General features: G+C 49.6%; 1 protein-coding gene across 1 annotated transcript in view; it reads left to right on the forward strand.

The window, feature by feature from the left end:
• The window catches only part of ghrhrl (growth hormone releasing hormone receptor, like), a 48,365-nt gene extending 32,351 nt beyond the window's left edge, over positions 1-16,014 (forward strand). Inside the window, exons 8-13 of the mRNA XM_078229604.1 lie at positions 2,873-2,933; positions 4,999-5,068; positions 8,343-8,434; positions 10,695-10,824; positions 15,271-15,312; positions 15,886-16,014. Of these exons, the coding sequence (XP_078085730.1) occupies positions 2,873-2,933; positions 4,999-5,068; positions 8,343-8,434; positions 10,695-10,824; positions 15,271-15,312; positions 15,886-15,984 (494 nt within the window). The 3' untranslated portion in view covers positions 15,985-16,014. The remainder of the gene's footprint in view (positions 1-2,872; positions 2,934-4,998; positions 5,069-8,342; positions 8,435-10,694; positions 10,825-15,270; positions 15,313-15,885) is intronic.
• Positions 16,015-19,706: the final 3,692 nt, after the last annotated feature.

Raw genomic sequence — 19,706 nt, forward strand, 5'->3', positions numbered from 1 at the left:
AGGTGGCGCTGCGCGCAGAAACATTCATCCATAGGGGTGGCACAGTGGTTAACACTGCTGCCTCACAGCGCCAGGGACCTGGGTTCGATTCCCGGCTTGGGGTCACTGTCTGTGTGGAGTCTGCACATTCTCCCCGTGTCTGCGTGGGTTTCCTCAGGGTGCTCTGGTTTCCTCCCACAGTCTGAAAGACGTGCCGGTTAGGTGCATTGGCCGTGCTAAATTCTCTCTCAGTGTACCCGAACAGGCGCTGGAGTGTGGCGACTAGGGGATTTTCACAGTAACTTCATTGCAGTGTTAATGTAAGTCTACTTGTCACAAATAAATAAATAAAATAAATGTATATAGCACCCTTCACAGCCTCAGGATTTGATTTATTATTGTTATATGTTTTGGGATACAATGGAAAGTATTGGTTCTTGCGCGCTGTACAGGCAAAGCGTACCGTACATGGAATACACAGGAGAAAAGGAAAGTATTACTGCAGCTGCAGATAGGGTGTAGAGAAAGATCAACTTAATGCAAGGTCCATTCAAAAGTCTGACAGCAGCAGGGAAGAAGCTGTTCTTGAGTCGGTTGGTACGTGACCTCAGACTTTTGTATCTTTTTTCCGATGGAAGAAGGTGGAAGAGAGAATGTCCGGGGTGCGTGGGATCCTTAATTATGCTGGCTGCTTTGCCGAGGCAGCGGGAAGTGTAGACGGAGTCAGTGGATGGGAGGCTGGTTTGCGTGATGGATTGGGCTACATTCACGACACTTTGTAGTTTCTTGCGGTCTTGGACAGAGCAGGGGCCGTACCAAGCTGTGATACAACCAGAAAGAATGCTTTCTATGGTGCATCTGTAAAGGTTAGTGAGAGTCGTAGCTGACATGCCAAATTTCCTTAGTCTTCTGAGAAAGTAGAGGCGTTGGTGGGCTTTCTTAACGATAGTGTCAGCATGGGGGGACCAGGACAGGTTGTTGGTGATCTGGACATCTAAAAACCTGAAGCTCTCGACCCTTTCTACTTCATCCCCGTTGATGTAGACAGGAGCATGTTCTCCTTTACGCTTCCTGAAGTCACCGCGTCTGTTCTCTGCCGATGGAGACCAGTTGTGAATCTCGGTGCTCGGAAGTTTGAAAGGGGAAGCGGGTAATGCAAATGAGCCTGGACAACGGCATCTGGGACTCAATAATCACATGTTAAACATGTCATTAACATTTGAATTAGCTCATGGGTGCAGAGCCAATTTCGCCCGTGGAACACGGCCGGGGAACCCCCCTCTCCCCCATTGACAAGGGGAGCACCACCAACCCCTCAGCAAAGAGGGGCATACCCCCCCATCATTACTGAAATAACAAGTCACCCCTCCACGCTCATGCCCACGCCCAACACCACACAGGTATAGGGGTGACCCGGCCTGACTGCCCTCTCCAACGCCCCCCCCCCCCCCCCCCCCCCACCCCCTCAGAACCTCCACTCTCAGACTTTCCTCAGTCCCCCTCTCCCCCCAGACCCACTTCTGCCCCCCTCAAGCCCTGGCCCTTGGCAGTGCAAATGGTACCCCCCTGGCAGTAACTGCTTGTTTTAAAAATGAAAGAGCAACTGTGTATCTTCCCTGCAACCTTCGCTCCTCCCATTAAGGACATGACTCTGTCCCTGCCAATCAATTTAGCATGGCCAATCCACCTAACCTACACATCGTTTTAAGTTTAATTTTATTTATTTGTCACAAGTAGGCTTACATTAACACTGCAATGAAGTTACTGTGAAAATCCCCCAGTTGCCACGCTCCGGCGCCTGTTCGGGTACACTGAGGGAGAATTTAGCACGGCCAATGCACCCTAACCAGCACGTCTTTCGGACTGTGGGAGGAAACCAGAGCACCCGGAGGAAACCCACACAGACACGGGGAGAACGTGCAAACTCCACCCAGACAGTGACACAAGGCTAGAATTGAACCCAGGTCCCTGGTGCAGTGAGGAAGCAGTGCTAACCACTGTGCCACCGTGCCACCCTTGCATCCAGTTCTGGGCACCACACTCAAGGAAAGATGCAAAGGCGTTGGTAGAAAGTGGGATGTGGTTGTTGCTGCCTGGGTTGAGTTCTGACAGATGATTCAGTCGTAACTATCAAAAGGAAACAAACCCACGTAAAAGAAAAATATATATCACAGCGCTATAGGTAGGGGTGGGGGAGAGAGAGGGGGAGATATTCATAGAATCATAGAATCCCTACAGTGCAGAAGGGGATCATTCAGCCCATCGAGTCTGCACCAACAACAATCCCACCCAGGCCCTATTCCCGTGACCCCACATATTTATCTCGCTAATCCCCATGTTACTCGGGTCAATTTAGCATGGCCAATCAACCTAACTCGCATATCTTTGGAGCGTGGGAGGAAACCGGAGGAAACCCACGCAGACACGGGGAGAATGTGCAGACTCTGCACAGACAGTGACCCGAGGACGGAATCGAACCCGGGTCCCTGGCGCTGTGAGGCAGCAGTGCTAACCCACTGTGCCACCCCTGTGCCGGATTGAATTATACCGAGGGCTGCACTGGCTCGATAGGCTGAATGGCCTCCTCCTGGGCTGTATGTTTGTGTGATTCGACTGATCCTTTGTGGTTTTTGATCATTGCTGATCCTGTCAGATGCTTCTAATCACAGAGGGCTTCAACTGGGAACATCTGAAGGGAGAATGATTTTCTTGTCTGCAGCCAGTGAGTGTGCTGTGAATATTGATGCGAGTGTCCTGGCAGGAACAGATTATCATCCCCAGCACTTGATTTTCAATTCAGCTGCTCCTGATCTCCTCACCAGTCTGAAGCCGGAAGAGAAGCTTAATTCTCCACCTTTGATGATGGTCTAATGGTGAATCTCTTCCCTTCAAGGTATTCCCACTGTATGTACCGTTGCCTGGGTGATTACAAAATTTCAATTTGAAAACACAGAGTAAGTAAAGTGCTTTCTTTTTAATGAAATTTAAGGTTGGGAATTAGTTCAAGTTTATTTATTAGTGTCACAAGAATGAAGAACAGTATAGCACAGGAACAGGCCCTTTGGCCCTCCAAGCCTGTGCCCATCATGTTATCCTATCTAAACCAACCGCCTTTATCCCTCTATTCCCTGTCTGTTCATGTGCCTATCTAATACAAGTAGGCTTGTATTAACACTGCAATGAAGTTACTGTGAAAATCCCTCGTTGCCACACTCCGGCGCCTGTTCGAGTACACTGAGAGAGAATTTAGCACGGCCAATGCACCTAGCCAGCACGTCTTTCGGACTGTGGGAGCAAACCGGACCACCCGGAGGAAACCCACGCAGACACGGAGAGGACGTGCAGACTCCGCACAGACAGTGACCCAAGCCGGGAATCGAACCCGGATCCCAGGCACTGTAAGGTAGCAGTGCTAACCACTGTGCCATCGCAAATTAATGAACTGAAAATAAACCAGGGTCGATAAATCTAATCATGAAATCAGGAGAAACTTCTTTACCCAGAGAGTGGTGAGAATGCGGAACCCGCTACCACAGGGAATAGTTCCACATCAACATCTGGGGGGGGGTTGACATCGACTAGAAACTGAACTGGACAATCCATATAAATGCTGTATCTCCAAGAGCAGGTCAGAGGCTGGGAATACTGCGGTGAGTACCTCACCTCCTGACTCCCCAAAGCCTGTCCACCATCCACAAGGCACAAGTCAGGAGTGTGACGGAATACTCCCCACTTGCCTGGATGGGTACAGCTCCAACAACACTCAAGAAGCTCGACACCATCCAGGACAAAGCAGCCCGCTTGATTGGCACCACATCCACAAACATCCACTCCCTCCACCACTGACGCTCAGTAGCAGCAGTGTGTACTATCTACAAGATGCACTCAGCAATTCACCAAAGATCCTTAGACAGCACCTTCCAAACCCACGACCGCTTCCATCTAGAAGGACAAGGGCAGCAGATACATGGGAACACCACCACCTGCAAGTTCCCCTCCAAGCCACTCACCATCCTGACTTGGAAATATATCGACATTCCTTCACTGTCGTTGGGTCAAAATCCTGGAACTCCCTCACTAACAGCACGGTGGGTGTCCCTACACCACATGGACTGCAGCGGCTCAAGAAGGCAGCTCACCACCACCTTCTGAAGGGCAATTAGGGATGGGTAATAAATGCTGATCTAGCCAATGAAGGCCAATGAGGCCATTGCCTCCTCCAAAGAACAGATAATATGCTGCTAAAAGTGTGCATTTTCTTTACTCATTCGTGGGATGTGGGCACTATTGGCCAGGCCAGCACTGATTGCCCACACTTAGTGGCCGGTAAGAAGGTGGTGAAGAAATTGAAGTCGCCGTGGTGTCGGGCGGAAGTTCCAGGATTTTGACCCAGACACAGTGAAGGAACGGCAATGTATTTCCAAGTCAGGATGGTGAGTGGCTTGAAATGTGTGGTTTTCCCATGTGCCTGCTGCCTTCTTCCTTCCATGTGGAGATGCCGGCGTCTAACTGGGGTGGGCATAGTTAGAAGTCTCACAACACCAGGTTAAAGTCCAACAGGTTTATTTGGAATCACGAGCTTTCGGAGCACTGCTCCTTCATCAGGTGAGTGGAGAGTTGGGTTAACAAACAGGGCATATATAGACTAAGACACAATTGCAAGATAATGGTTGGAATGCGAGTCTTTACAAGTAATCAAGTCTTTACAGGTACAGACAATGCGAGTGGAGAGAGGGTTAATCACAGGTTAAAGAGGTATGAATTGTCTCAAGCCAGGACAGTTAGTGAGATTTTGCAAGCCCAGGCAAGTCGTGGGGGTTACAGATAGTGTGACATGAACCCAAGATCCCGACTGATGGCGTCCTCATGTGTGTGGAACTTGGCTATCAGTTTCTGCTCAGCGATTCTGCGTTGTCGCGTGTCTTCTTCCTTCAAGACAGTAGGAATTGTATATTGCTAATGATCGCATCAACAATGGAAGAAAAGCACCATTCCGATTAACACTCTGCGTGCTTGCAGGTGCTGGGATGTTATTGAAGACTCTCCGTACTGGTGGATTATCAAAGGTCCGATCGTGACTTCTGTTGCGGTAAGTGATACCAAAGTCAAATTGTGCCTTTTGATAAAAATGAGCCCTTGGGAAACTGTAGAGGGGTAGACAATACAGCCGGGGAGGCGATGGCCGAGTGGTATTATCGCTAGACTGTGGGCGGAGTTTTACCGTCACGTCCGCCCGAGTTTCATACGATCCCGCCCGAGGCCAACAGAGAATGCCGTTCTCCGAGCCTCGCCCGCGCCCAAAATCAGGGCTCGTGTGTCGGTAAAATCTGGCCTATTAATCCAGAAGCTCAGCCAATGTTCTGGGGACCCGGGTTCGAATCCCGCCACGGCAGATGGTGGAATTTGAATTCAATAAAAAAAAATTAAGAATCTACTGATGACCATGAAACCATTAGAACATAGAACATTACAGCGCAGTACAGGCCCTTCAGCCCTCGATGTTGCGCCGACCAGTGGAACCAATCTAAAGCCCCTCTAATCTACACTATTCCAATATCATCCATATGTTTATCCAATAACCATTTGAATGCTCTTAATGTTGATGAGTCCACTACTGCTGCAGGCAGGGCATTCCACGCCCTTACTACTCTCTGAGTAAAGAACCTACCTCTAACATCTGTCCTTTATCTCTCACCCCTCAATTTAAAGCTATGTCCCCTCGTGCTAGCCAACACCATCTGAGGAAAAAGCCTCTCACTGTCCACCCTATCTAATCCTCTGATCATCTTGTATGCCTCTATTAAGTCACCTCTTAACCTTCTTCTCTCTAACAAAAACAACCTCAAGCCCCTCAGCCTTTTCTCATACGATTTTCCCACCATACCAGGCAACATCCTGGTAAATCTCCTCTGCATCCTGTCCAACACTTCCACATCTTTCCTATAATACGGCGGCCAGAACTGTACGCAATACTCCAAATGCGGCCGCACCAGAGTTTTGTACAGTTGCAGCATGACCTCCTGGCTCCGAAACTCAATCCCTCTACCAATAAAAGCTAACGCACCATACGCCTTCTTAACAACCCTATCAATCTGGGTGCCAACTTTCAGGGATCTATGCACATGGACACCCAGGTCCCTCTGTTCATCCACACTACCAAGTATCTTACCATTAGCCCAGTACTCTGTATTCCTGTTACTCCTTCCAAAGTGAATCACCTCACACTTTTCCGCATTAAACTCCATTTGCCACCTCTCAGCCCAGCTCTGCAGCTTATCTATGTCCCTCTGTAACCTGCCACTTCCCTCTGCACTGTCTACAACTCCACCGACTTTAGTGTCATCTGCAAATTTACTAATCCATCCTTCCACGCCCTCATCCAGGTCATTAATAAAAATGACAAACAGCAGTGGCCCCAAAACAGATCCTTGCGGTACACCACTAGTAACTGAACTCCAGGATGAATATTTCCCATCAACCACCACCCTCTGTTTTCTTACAGCTAGCCAATTCCTGATCCAAACCACTAAATCACCCTCAATCCCATGTGTCCGTATTTTCTGCAAAAGCTTACAATGGGGAACTTTATCAAACGCTTTGCTGAAATCCATATACACCACATCAACCGCTTTACCCTCATCCACCTCTTTGGTCACCTTCTCAAAGAACTCAATAAGGTTTGTGAGGCACAACCTACCCTTCACAAAACCGTGCTGACTATCCCTAATCAAATTATTCCTTTCCAGGTGATTATAAATCCTATCTCTTGTAATCCTTTCCAATACTTTGCCCACAACAGAAGTAAGGCTCACCGGTCTATAATTACCAGGGTTGTCCCTACTCCCCTTCTTGAACAAGGGGACAACATTTGCTATCCTCCAGTCTTCTGGCACTGTTCCTGTAGACAATGATGACACAAAGATCAAAGCCAAAGGCTCTGCAATCTCCTCTCTAGCCTCCCAGAGAATCCTAGGATAAATCCCATCCGTCCCAGGGGACTTATCTATTTTTACCCTTTCCAGAATTGCTAACACCTCCTCCTTATGAACACCAATCCCATCCAGTCCAACAGCATTGTCGATTGTCGGAAAATCCATCTGTTTCGCTAATGTCCTTTAGGGAAGGAAATCTGCCATCCTTACCCGGTCTGGCCTACATGTGACTCCAGAACCACAGCAATGTGGTTGACTCTCAACCGCCCTCGGGCAACTAGGGATGGGCAATAAATGCTGGCCAACCAGCGATGCCCATGTCCCACAAATGAAAAAAAAGCCCCTCGAGCCTGTTCCATGGTCCAGTACAATCACGATCATTTTTCCATCTCAATTCCACTTTACATCTCAGCTGAGACCAATGATCTGTCCCTCAGCCTTAAATATATTCCATAGTGGAGCATCCATAAACCTCCTGGAGAGTGAATTGTCAAGTGCTAACTTGGGAATTGCTGCAGGGGAGAGATCAGTGCAGAGAGGGAAGGGGTTACTGTTTTTCTTATATCCATTTCAGCCTCCAGTAGCTGGTGAGTGTTCTTTTTTTAATTCATTCATGGGACATGGGTGTTGCTGGCTGGCCAGCATTTATTACCCATCCCTAGTTGCCCAAGGGCAGTTGAGAGTCAACCACATTGCTGTGGCTCTGGAGTCACATGTAGGCCAGACCAGGTAAGGACGGCAGATTTCCTTCCTTCAAGGACATTAGTGAACCAGATGGGTTTTTCCAACAATCGACAATGGTTTCATGGTCATCAGTAGATTCTTAATTCCAGATATTTTCAATCAAATTCAAATTCCACCAGCTGCCGTGCTGGGATTCAAACCCGGGTCCCCAGGACATTAGTTGAGTTTCTGGATTAATAGTCTATCGAAAGTACCATTAGGCCATCACCTCCCCTTCAACAGTAGTGATGTGGTGATTGGTGACCTTTAAGATTTCATTCCTTTTTACTGGAGGAGTAGTTTAAACTAGTACTGGGGAGACACAAGTATCGCATTAAATTTCTAGCTTAACTTGGGCGACACGGTGGCACAGTGGTTAGCACTGCTGCCTCACAGCACCAGGGACCTGGGTTCGATTCCCGGCTTGGGTCACTGTCTGTGCAGAGTCTGCACGTTCTCCCCGTGTCTGTGTGGGTTTCCTCCGGGTGCTCCGGTTTCCTCCCACAAATGTGCAGGTTGGGTGGATTGGCCATGGTAAATTGCCCGTTTGTGTCAGGGGGATTAGCAAGGGTAAATAGGTGGAGTTTCGGGGATAGGACCTGGGTGGGATTATTGTCGGTGCAGTCTCGATGGGCTGAATGGCCTTCTTCTGCACTGTAGGGAGTCTATGGTTCTTGCTCCTATTTCTCACATCTTTTGCTTTGGCAGGTCAATTTTATACTTTTTATTAACATCATCCGGATCCTGGTCCAAAAGTTGATCCCTAATGAGATCCACACAGCGAATTCCTCTCAGTACAGGTGAGTTAACTGGGCAGGCTGAAGAAGCCGGGCACCTGTGATACAGGAACATCTCACCCTCCATTGTGGAGCTAGGGCACTTCAGTGTGACTTCCTCGAATGGTAGGAGCGGACTGCGTTACCACACAACTGGGCAGGACATTTAGAGGAGGAAACATTTCTTTAGCCTGAGGGTGGTGGGAATCTGGAAATCTCTGCCTGAAAGAACATAGAACATAGAACAGTACAGCACAGAACAGGCCCTTCGGCCCACGATGTTGTGCCGAGTTTTATCTGAAACCAAGATCAAGCTATCCCACTCCCTATCATTCTGGTGTGCTCCATGTGCCTGTCCAATAACTGCTTAAATGTTCCTAAAGTGTCTGACTCCACTATCACTGCAGGCAGTCCATTCCACACCCCAACCACTCTCTGCATAAAGAACCTACCTCTGATATCCTTCCTATATCTCCCACCACGAACCCTATAGTTATGCCCCCTTGTAATAGCTCCATCCACCCGAGGAAATAGTCTTTGAACGTTCACTCTATCTATCCCCTTCATTATTTTATAAACCTCTATTAAGTCTCCCCTCAGCCTCCTCCGCTCCAGAGAGAACAGCCCTAGCTCCCTCAACCTTTCCTCATAAGGGTGGTAGATGTGGGAACCCGCCCAACATTTAAGAAGCATTTAGATGAGCACTTGAAATGTCACAGCACACAAGGCTACGAACCAAGTGCTGGTAAATGACATTAGAATAGATAGGTGCTTGATGGCTGGCGTGGCACGATCGTAGAACCATAAGAACATTAGACCTACGAGCAGGAGTAGGCCATCTGGCCCCTCGAGCCTGCTCCGCCATTCAATAAGATCATGGCTGATCTTTCCATGGACTCAGCTCCACTTACCCGCTCACCATAACCCTTAATTCATAGAACCATGGAATCATAGAAACTAGAAACAGGAGGAGGCCATTCGGCCCTTCGAGCCTGCTCCGCCATTCATTTTGATCATGGCTGATCATCAAATTCAATATCCTGATCCCTCCCTTCCCCCCCATATCCCTCGATCTCTTTAGCCCCAAGAGCTATATCTAATTTCTTCTTGCAATCACACAACGTTTTGGCCTCAACTACTTTGTGTGGGAGTGAATTCCACACATTCACCACCCTCCGGGTGAAGAAATTTCTCCTCACCTCTGAAAGGTTTACCCCTTATCCTTAAACTATGACCCCCTAGTTCTGGACTCCCCCACCATTGGGAACATTCTTTCTGAATCTACTCTGTCTAACACTGTTAGAATTTTATAAGTTTCTATGAGATCCCCTCTCACTTTTCTAAACTCCAGTGAGTATAATCCTAACCGACTTAGTCTCTCCTCATATGACAGATCTGCCGTTGCACAAATCAGCCACGGAACCATAAAGTACAGAAGAGACCCTTCGGCCCATTGAGTCTGCACCGACACATGAGAAACACCTGACCTCCCACCTAATCCTGTTTACCAGCACTTGGCCCATAGCTCTGAATGTTATGATGTACCAAGTGCTCATCATGAGGCTGGGTTTTTGCATCCCCGTAACTCTGCACATTTACCAGGGTAATCCCCCTAACCTGCACATCTTGGGACGGCACGGTGGCACAGTGGTTAGCACTGCTGCCTCACACGCCAGGGATCCGGGTTTGATTCCTGGCTTGGATCACTGTCTGTGTAGAGTTTGCAAGTTCTCTTTGTGTCTGCGTGCGTTTCCTCCGACACTGCAATGATGTGCAGGTTAGGTGGATTGGCCGTGCTAAATTGCCCCTTCGTGTCAGGGGGACTAGCTTGGGGAAATTTATGGGGTAATGGAGGAAGGGCCTGGGTGGGATTGTGATCAGTGCAGACTCGATGGACCAAATGTCCTCCTTCTGCACTGTAGTTGTTCTATGGTTAGATGTAGAGTGACCTGATGGCACAGTGGTTACCACTGCTGCCTCACTGCGCCAGGGACCTGGGTTCGATTCCTGGCTTGGGTCACTGTCTGTGTGGAGTCTGCACGTTCCCCCCTGTGTCTGCGTGGGTTTCCTCCGGGTGCTCCGGTTTCCTCCCACAGTCAGAAAGACGTGCTGGTTAGGGTGCATTGGCCATGCTAAATTCTCCCTCAGTGTACCCAAGCAGGCGCCGGAGTGTGGCGACTAGGGGATTTTCACAGTAACTTCATTGCGGTGTTAATGTAAGCCTACTTGTGACACTAATAAATAAACGTTGAAAAAAATGACTTGTTCTCCTCTTCCTCCACAGGCGACTGACAAAGTCAACGCTGCTCCTGGTACCCCTGTTTGGTGTACACTACATTGTGTGTGCTTTCCCACCCGATGGGGTGGTGCTGGCCACTCGCCTTTACCTCGACCTCTGCATTGGATCGTTTCAGGTACGGTGACCTTTGAACTGTCTCAGGGGAGGGATGGTGGTGACCTTCTTTGTGAGGGATTAGTGCTGCCGTGACATCACTGCGTTCGCTCATGATGCTACCGCAAACATCCTCACGATCTCCCAATCTTTCAGAGCAGAAGGGAGCCATTCGGCCCATCGCCTCTGATCTTCAGCTAAGTAGAAGTAAATTCAAGATAGAAGAGACTCAATCTCCCTGGACTCAGATACAGTTGGAGCCTGACAGAGAATTGAGTCGACAGGGCTGTCCAATTTGTCACACACCACAACCGGGAGGTTCCCTTCCAACTCACTCACCATCCTGACTTGGAAACATATGACTTGGGCGGCACGGTAGCACAGTGGTTAGCACTGCTGCTTCACAGCTCCAGGGACCTGGGTTCGATTCCCGGCTTGGGTCACTGTCTGTGTGGAGTTTGCACATTCTCCTCATGTCTGGAGCTCTGCATGACAACGTTCCGATGAGACAGGGGGGTGTTGGTAGGGTACGGGAACCGTGGTGCACGAAGGTTGTGATGAACCTGGTGAATAAGAAAAGAGAGGCGTACAGAAGGTTCAGAGAGCTAGGAGGTGTTAAGGATTTAGAGGAGTATACGGGATGTAGGAAGGAGCTTAAGAAGGAAATTAGGAGAGCGAGAAGGGGTCATGAGAAGGCCTTGGCGGGTAAGATTAAGGAGAACCCCAAGGCTTTCTACAAATATGTCAAGAGTAAAAGGATGAGATGTGAAGGCATAGGACCCTTAAAAGGTGAAGGGGGAAAAGTTTGTGCGGAACCGTTAGAAATGGCGGAGCTGCTTAATGAATACTTTACCTCGGTATTCACGGTGGAAAGGGATCTGGGTGGTTGTACTGCTGGTTTGCGGTGGACAGAAAGGATCGAGCATGTGGACATAAAGAAAGAGGATGTGTTGGAACTATTGAATGGCATCAAGGTTGGTAAGTCGCCGGGACCGGATGGGATGTACCCCAGGTTACTGTGGGAGGCGAGGGAGGAGATTGCGGAGCCTTTGGCGATGATCTTTGCATCGTCGATGGAGACGGGAGAGGTTCCGGAGGATTGGAGGATTGCAGATGTGGTCCCTATATTCAAGAAAGGGAACAGGGACAGCCCGGGAAATTACCGACCGGTGAGTCTAACCTCAGTGGTTGGTAAGTTGATGGAGAGGATCCTGAGAGACAGGATTTATGATCATCTAGAGAAGTTTAGTATGATCAAAAGTAGTCAGCACGGCTTTGTCAAGGGCAGGTCGTGCCTTACGAGCCTGGTTGAGTTCTTTGAAAATGTGACCAAACACATTGACGAAGGAAGAGCGGTGGATGTGGTCTATATGGACTTCAGCAAGGCGTTCGATAAGGTCCCCCATGCAAGACTTCTTGAGAAAGTGAGAGGGCATGGGATCCAAGGGGCTGTTGCCTTGTGGATCCAGAACTGGCTTGCCTGCAGAAGGCAGAGAGTGGCTGTGGAGGGGTCTTTCTCTGCATGGAGGTCAGTGACCAGTGGAGTGCCCCAGGGATCTGTTCTGGGACCCTTGCTGTTTGTCATTTTCATAAATGACCTGGATGAGGAAGTGGAGGGATGGGTTGGTAAGTTTGCTGACGACACCAAGGTAGGTGGTGTTGTGGATAGTTTGGAGGGATGTCAGAAGTTGCAGCGAGACATAGATAGAATGCAAGACTGGGCGGAGAAGTGGCAGATGGACTTCAACCCGGATAAGTGTGTGGTGATCCATTTTGGCAGATCCAATGGGATGAAGCAGCAGTATAATATGAAGGGTACCATTCTTAGCAGTGTAGAGGATCAGAAGGACCTTGGGGTCCGGGTCCATAGGACTCTTAAATCGGCCTCGCAGGTGGAGGATGCGGTCAAGAAGGCGTACGGTGTACTGGCCTTCATTAATCGAGGGATTGAGTTTAGGAGTCGGGAGATAATGCTGCAGCTTTATAGGACCCTGGTTAGACCCCACTTGGAGTACTGCGCGCAGTTCTGGTCACCTCATTACAGGAAAGATGTTGAAGCCATTGAAAGGGTGCAGAGGAGATTTACAAGGATGTTGCCTGGATTGGGGGGCATGCCTTATGAGGATAGGTTGAGGGAGCTTGGTCTCTTCTCCCTGGAGAGACGAAGGATGAGAGGTGACCTGATAGAGGTTTACAAGATGTTGAGAGGTCTGGATAGGGTAGACTCTCAGAGGCTATTTCCAAGGGCTGAAATGGTTGCTACGAGAGGACACAGGTTTAAGGTGCTGGGGGGTAGGTACAGAGGAGATGTCAGGGGTAAGTTTTTCACTCAGAGGGTGGTGGGTGAGTGGAATCGGCTGACGTCGGTGGTGGTGGAGGCAAACTCGTTGGGGTCTTTTAAGAGACTTCTGGATGAGTACATGGGATTTAATGGGATTGAGGGCTATAGATAGGCCTAGAGGTAGGGATGTGATCGGCGCAACTTGTGGGCCGAAGGGCCTGTTTGTGCTGTGGCTTTCTATGTTCTATGTTCTATGTCTGCGTGGGTTTCCACCGGGTGCTCCGGTTTCCTCCCACAGTCCAAAGATGCGTGGGTTAGGTTGATTGGCCATGCTAAGAATTGCCCTTAGTGTCCTGAGATGCATAGGTTAGAGGGATTAGTTGGGTAAATATGTAGGGATATGGGAGTAGGGCCTGGGTGGGATTGTGGTCGGTGCGGGCTCGATGGGCCGAATGGCCTCTTTCTGCACTGCAGGGTTTCTATGATTTTTTCTTTCTATGATATCACCGTTCGCTCACTGTCACTGGGCCTAAGTCCTGGAACCCCTTTCCTAACACTGCAGGTGTACCTATACCTCAAGGACATTTTAAAAATTCATTCGTGGGACATGGGCGTCACTTGGCTGGCCAGCATTTATTGCCCATCCCTTGAGAAGATGGTGGTGAGCTGCCATCTTGAATCATTGCAGTCCACGTGCTGTGGGTTGACCCACAATGCCATTAGGGAGGGAATTCCAGGATTTTGACCCATTGACTGTGAAGGAACGGCCGATATATTTCCAAGTCAGGATGGTGAGTGACTCGGAGGGGAACCTCCAGGTGGGGGTGTTCCCAGGTATCTGCTGCCCTTGTCCTTCTAGATGGAAGTGGCCGTGGGTTTGGAAGGTGCTGTCTAAGGATCTTTGGTGAATTGTTGCATCTTGTAGATAGTAAAAGGATTATCGAAGAGAGTAGGGGAGTTCCGCGTGTCTGGTTTTTCAGTTGAGGCACTGAAGACAAGTGGTTTCCTTCTGTGCTGTGAATGTTCTATGATTATTCCTGGTATCCTGGATAATATCTATCCCTCAATCAACACCACTAAAGCAGATTATCTGGTCTTACTGTGTGGGAGTTTTGCTGTGTGCATATTAGCTGTGGTGTTTCCTGCAATATAAAACAGTGACGACACGTCAAAAAGTACTTTTTCTATGCCTTTTAGCTTTGACAAAGGGTCATCTGGACTCGAAACGTCAGCTCTTTTCTCTCCTTACAGATGCTGCCAGACCTGCTGAGATTTTCCAGCATTTTCTCTTTTGGTTTCAGATTCCAGCATCCACAGTAATTTGCTTTTATTAAAAAGTACTTAATTGTCTGGAAAGCACATCATAGAATCCCTAAAGAATCCCTAAATCCTTAGAATCCCCAGAAGGAGGCCATTCGGCCCATCGAGCCTGCACCCATCCCACCCATCCCCATAACCCCACATAATTACCCTGCTAGTCCCCCTGACACTATGGGGCAATTTAGCAAGGCCAATCAACCTAACCCGCACATCTTTGCTGCATCTTTGTGTTTGGGACGGCACGGTGGCACAGTGGTTAGCACTGCTGCCTCACAGCGCGAGGGACACGGGTTCGATTCCGGCCTCGCGTCACTGTCTGCGTGGAGTTTGCACGTTCTCCTCGTGTCCGCGTGGGTTTCCTCCGGGTGCTCCGGTTTCCTCCCACAGTCCAAAGATGTGCGGGTTAGGTTGATTGGCCATTCTAAATTGCCCCTTAGTGTCACGGGGATTAGTAGGGTAAATGCGTGGGGTTATGGGGATAGGGCCTGGGTGGGATTGTGGTCGGTGCAGACTCGATGGGCCGAATGGCCTCCTTCTGCAATGTAGGGATTCTATGATTCAATGATCTTTGGACTGTGGGAGGAAACCGGAGCACCTGGAGGAAACCCACGCAGACATGGGGAGAACGTGCAGACTCCGCACAGACAGTGACCCAAGTCGGGAATCGAACCCGGATCTCTGCCATTGGAGGCAGCAATGCTAACCACTGTGCCACCGTGCTGCCCCAGTGTCGCTGTATGTGAAAGGCAGTATATAAGTGCAATTCTTTCCTTTTTCTCACCAGCGAGGTCCAAGAGCTCACCTTGCTTCTTCCAGTTGAGAAAGGTTTTATTGAGGGTTGACTTCTTGCTCTCTGTTCCTCTGCAGGGATTTATCATTGGAGTGCTGTACTGTTTCCTCAATCAAGAAGTAAGTAAAAGCTTCAATATGACACATCAACCCATCATCGTCCTCGTCAATCACTCTCTAAAACAACTCTCACCTTCACACTAAATTAATTCAATTAAAGTTTGTATTGTCACAAGTAGGCTTACATTAACGCTGCAATGAAGTTACTGTGAAAATCCCCTGGTCGCCACACTCCAGCACCTGTTCAGGTACACTATGAGGCAATCCTAGATAGCGAAGGAGGCCATTCGGCCCATCGAGTCTGCAGCCACCACAATCCCACCCATGCCCTATAACTCTGACCCCATGCATTTACCCGAGCTAGTCCCCCTGACCCTCGGGTCAATTTAGCATGACCAATCCACCTAACCAACATGCCTTTCGGAGTGTGGGAGGAAACCGGAGCACCCGGAGGAAACCCACGCAGACACGGGGAGAATGTGCAGACTCTGTACAGACAATGGCCCAAGCCGGGAATCGAACCCGGGTCCTTGGTGCTGTGAGGCAGCAGTGCTAACCACTGTGCCACCGTGATTGGTTACTCGTGATGACTCTGTGGAACTATTAAAGAGCGCCCTGCTATTCTTCCAACAGGTACAGACTGAAATACACAGGAGGTGGTCGCGGGGGAGAATGGACAGTTACGGCGCCGTGCCGGTCATTGGGAAAAGCCATTTGGACACTTCCTGTTGAACTCTAGCTCAAAGGTCAAACGAAAAGCACTGCCGACCCCCTCCTCCGCCCCTCCTGTTTCCTTCTCTCTTTCACCGTTGAAGAATTCTCTCTCTTCGCTGCCATAGGATTGCCTCAGGAATCTCTCAGGAAATTACTTTTCTTTCAAAGAACTAATTCGGATCGCCGTTGGGAAGTCCGGAAGGATCTACCACTCACAAGGTGAGAGAAGGTTTTGTTTCAGGTCTGTCTGAATGTAGAGAACACAAGTTGTGTATAGCAAGCTCCCACAGACAGAAACATATTTTCCCTGGAGCGTCGGAGGATGAGGGGGTGATCTTATGGAGGTTTATACAATCATGAGGGATTTAGATAAGGGGAATAGCCAAGGTCTTTTCCCCAGGGTAGGGGAGTCCAAAACTAGAGAGGCTGGGTTGAAGGTGAGAGGGGAAAGGGGACCTGAGGGGCAACGTTTTCACACAGAGTGTGGTGCGTGTATGGAATGAGCTGCCAGGGGAGGTGGAAGAGGTGGGTACAATTACAACATTTGGACAGGTACATGGATGGGAAAGGTTTAGAGGGATATCATAGAATCATAGAATCCTACAGTGCAGAAGGAGGCCATTCGGCCCATTGAGTCTGCACTGACCACAGTCTTACCTGGGCCCTATCCCCATAACCCCATGCATTTACCCTAGATGGTCCCCCTGACAGTAAGGGGCAATTTAGCAGGGCCAATCCTCTTGACCCGCACATCTTTGGATATGGGCCAAACGCAGGCAAATGGGAGTAGTTAGAAGCATAGAAACATAGAAAAACTACAGCACAAAACAGGCCCTTCGGCCCCACAAGTTGTGCTGAACATATCCCTACCTTCTAGGCCTACGTATAACCCTCCATCCTACTAAGTCCCATGTACTCATCCAGGAGTCTCTTAAAAGACCCTATTGAGTTTGCCTCCACCACCACTGACGGTAGCCGATTCCACTCGCCCACCACCCTCTGTGTGAAAAACTTACCCCTAACATTTCCCCTGTACCTACCCCCCAGCACCTTAAACCTGTGTCCTCTCGTAGCAGCCATTTCCACCCTGGGAAAAAGCCTCTGAGAGTCCACCCGATCTATGCCTCTCAACATCTTGTACACCTCTATTAGGTCTCCTCTCATCCTTCGTCTCTCCAAGGAGAAAAGACCGAGCTCCCTCAGGCTATCCTCATAAGGCATGCCACTCAATCCAGGCAACATCCTTGTAAATCTCCTCTGCACCCTTTCAATCTTTTCCACATCCTTCCTGTAATGAATAGAAACAACTTTCAGTTCAGTTTAGGAAACCTGGTCGGCATGGACGAGGTGGGCCGAAGGGCCTGTTTCCGTGCTGTACATCTCTCTGACTCTATGAGTGGAATTCTCCTGTTTCCGCCCACCACGGGAATCGTCGGCCTCAAGGTCCGTTGCCCTTGGGCGGGATTTTCCGTCCTGGGGGCTAGCATGGCTGGAAAATCCAGCCCTGAATGTGACCATGAAAGGATAATGTGTTCTTCTGATATTGGTTGAGGGGAAAATATTGGATAAGGCACCCCTTGCTCTTTGGGATGGTCTATCGGGATCTTTTGCCTCAACCTGGCTGGGCAAGTTTACAGCATCGGGCAACTTACCTTTCTCTCTCGGCAGCACCCGCCTTGACAGGTGGGGAATCCGGTCGATCTCTTCTGCAGGCATCTCATTGGGTCTCTCCCTCAGGAACCCCACGCACCATCTTTAATTGGATGGCGTACGCGATGGTGGCTAATTCGAAGGCAGCCTTGCATAAAGTTGCATGGGTGGGGTTGGGTGGGCCGAGGTGGGGGGTGGGGGGCTGAACCTTGACAAGTGTTGGGCTTCAGGGATCACACCACCAGGTGCTGATTCCCAGTCGGACGTATCAAAACCCTGGAAGGTGTTGATTTTGGAGGCATTTTCCAAACATACAAGCAATGCACGGAAGGACCCTCCAGTCCATCGAACTTGCCCCACACAATTTTGATCCCTTGTAACTCGCAATGTCTTCGTTTGCCAATGTGGCCAAAAAATCTTGTGGGAAAGGCCTGAAAAAAAGTTGGTTAAAAACCATGGGCCACTTCGAGGGCGGCATGGTGGCAAAGTGGTTAGCACTGCTGCCTCCCAGCACCAGGGATCCGATTCCTGGCTTGGATCTCTGCTTGTGTGAAGTTTGCACGTTCTCCCCGTGTCTGCGTGGGTTTCCTCCGGGTGCTCCGGTTTCCTCCCACAGTCCAAAGATGTGCAGGTTAGGTTGATTGGCCATGCTAAATTGCCCCTTAGTGTCAGGGGGATTAGCAGGGTAAATGTGTGGGGTTGTGGGAATAGGGCCTGGATGGGATTGTGTTTGGTACACAGCCAATGGGCCGAATGGCCTCCTTCTGTACTTTCGGGATTCTATAATGGGGTCTGGCAGGAGGTGGAAGATTGGAAATTCCTCTCTGATCTAGCCGCGGCTCTTTAAGCACTGGGGGCCTAAACCAAGAATGCCCCTCCTAATTCTGAGCCGCAGCCATTTTTTACACCGGGGTCGGGGTGTGCCGGGGGGGGGGGGTCTGCAACCCTGAAACCGGCCCAGATATTGCTTGAAGGAGTTTAGCTGATTAACAGCCATCACACCAGTTCGTAGCCGATTGCAATTGGGCGGGATTTTACAGACTCGCTCCACCCGAGACTGGAAAATCCCCTCCCCCGAGGTCAACAGATCTTCCCATTGCCCGCCCCCTCGCCTGCTCCAATTCCCGTGGTGGGCGCGACAGTAGAATTCTGGTGCAAATGTCCACTTTTCCACCTCCCGACATCTAACCTGGACTTATTAGCATGGTATAACTTGTGATCCCTGAAACCCTCTCTGATTATCATCTGTTGTGCTTCTTTTTAAAAATCGCAGGTATACCAGGTCACACCAGATATCCGGCTTTTCCCGTCGAGAGTGAAAGCTGTGAGGAGCAGCCATCTAGAATTCTGAACCCTCTTCCTCTCTCCGAGGATTCCATGTCGGAACGTTAGGAACCCCAGCCTTCTCTCTCGCTGGGGCGGATCTCAGCTTCAGTAGCCGCCCGGCTGGTGATACGAACTCAGGGGGGAACATTCGCTGTTGTTCAGTGACTGACTCAGAGAGGGCTGAGGGGGGGCGGGGGGGGGGGGGGGGGGGTGGGCGGGTGTTGACTTCCCCCACTCCCCCAAAACCCCCAAGCAGCCCTCCTGGCGGGGAGCTTAAGAAGGAAACATATGCGGTTTGCATTGTATACAGCAATGCTCACAACCTCGGCACATCTCAAAGCACTTTATAGCCATTGTATAATGTCATTTTTAGATGTGGTCATTGTTGGAATGTAAAGATGATGTGGAGATGCCGGTGTTGGACTGGGGTGGGCACAGTAAGAAGTCTCACAACACCAGGTTAAAGTCCAACAGATTTATTTGGAATCACGAGCTTTTGGAGCGCTGCTCCTTCCTCAGGTGAGTGGAGAGTTGAGTTCACAAACAGGGCATATGTGGACACAGACTCAATTACAAGATAATAATTGGAATGTGAGTCTTAACAGGTAATCAAGTCTTTACAGGTACAGACAGTGCGAGTGGAGAGAGGGATAAGCACAGGTTAAAGAGATGTGTATTGTCTCCAGCCAGGACAGTTAGTGAGATTTTGCAACCCAGGCAAGTCATGGGGGTTACAGATAGTGTGACATGAACCCAAGATCCCG

This window comes from Mustelus asterias, chromosome 2 (assembly GCF_964213995.1).
Source record: "Mustelus asterias chromosome 2, sMusAst1.hap1.1, whole genome shotgun sequence".
Lineage (NCBI taxonomy): Eukaryota > Metazoa > Chordata > Chondrichthyes > Carcharhiniformes > Triakidae > Mustelus > Mustelus asterias.